Source organism: Aplysia californica, unplaced genomic scaffold, assembly GCF_000002075.1.
Source record: "Aplysia californica isolate F4 #8 unplaced genomic scaffold, AplCal3.0 scaffold00189, whole genome shotgun sequence".
Classification (NCBI taxonomy): domain Eukaryota; kingdom Metazoa; phylum Mollusca; class Gastropoda; order Aplysiida; family Aplysiidae; genus Aplysia; species Aplysia californica.
This window is the reverse complement of record NW_004797459.1, coordinates 172,448-173,507: the sequence shown is the minus strand read 5'-3', so window position 1 is coordinate 173,507 and position 1,060 is coordinate 172,448. Positions and strand designations below refer to the sequence as shown.

Genomic DNA, 1,060 nt, shown 5'->3' with positions numbered 1-1,060 from the left:
ACATGTTTGTGTCTATATATTTCTTTTCATTTATTGCCATCTCTGTGTACAGACAGCCCTGAAGACGTCACGTTGGAGAGAAAAAACGTGAGACCAGAGGAGTCCGGAACGTATAACCTGTGTCCGTCAGTGACACCAGATATAACAATGGAATGTTCTGTGGGAGTTGTCTACCCAGCAGCAAGTTTTACCCTCACAATGGCGCCAACAGGGGAGAAAATTGTTCTTGCGTGTACAGAAAACGACAAATGTTCCCACGACTTTGTGCCGACAAGTGGAGGAAATCACGAGTTCCGGTGTGAAGCAGCGAACAGCATTTTTGGAGACATGACAGAAGACAGTCCACCTGTGCATATTTACGTGCAAGGTGAGGAAGTTTTGGGTTTTTTTCTTTTTCTGTTTGTTTTTTTGGGGGGGTTTTGGGGTTTTTTTTTTGGGGGGGAGGGGCTGAAGTTAAACTCTAGAATGTGATTAGCAGACAGGTTATATACACAACCACAGGTTTTGGTGGGGGGTTTTTCAATATAAGACGGACGATTATTTTACCACAGAAAGCAAGGTCAATGAAAAAGGCCTAAGATGAAGCCAAAAACTCCATAATATGTGCCCAAAATTGACGCGTGCGTAATTGCAAGGCGTTGTAAGTTTCCTCTTATCAAGCTGTTCCAATGTAACAGCAAAACTTTTTCTCATCAGAACCTCCCAAGACGGCACCTACACTGGTCATCAACGGTAAAACCTTCACTGGTGTCGGTGCGGATAACACAATTGTTCTTGAAGCAGGCACAGAACACAGTGTAGAGTGTCACGTCGATGGGGGATTCCCGGAAATCTCTGCCTCAGACATCTCTCTACAGTGTGCGGGTCGGGACGTGAATGGCGGAAAGTTTGTCCCGTCCTTGTCGGTTTGTCTCAACGAGACCAGCTGTAGTTGTCGGGCAGGACATCCTAGTGGGTGCTACGACTTGGCGACAGAAGTCATCGTCTCTCTCACAGGTGTGTGTGGGTGTGGGTGTGGGTGTGGGTGTGGGTGTCTGTGTGTGTGAATAAGTGTGTGTGT

At 46.6% G+C, this 1,060-nt stretch overlaps 1 protein-coding gene across 1 annotated transcript in view; it reads left to right on the top strand.

Moving 5' to 3' along the window:
- LOC106011796 overlaps positions 1–1,060 on the top strand; it is a 6,132-nt gene that overhangs the window by 2,930 nt on the left and 2,142 nt on the right. Inside the window, exons 3-4 of the mRNA XM_013082699.2 lie at positions 53–367; positions 697–996. Coding sequence (XP_012938153.2) covers positions 53–367; positions 697–996 — 615 coding nt within the window. The remainder of the gene's footprint in view (positions 1–52; positions 368–696; positions 997–1,060) is intronic.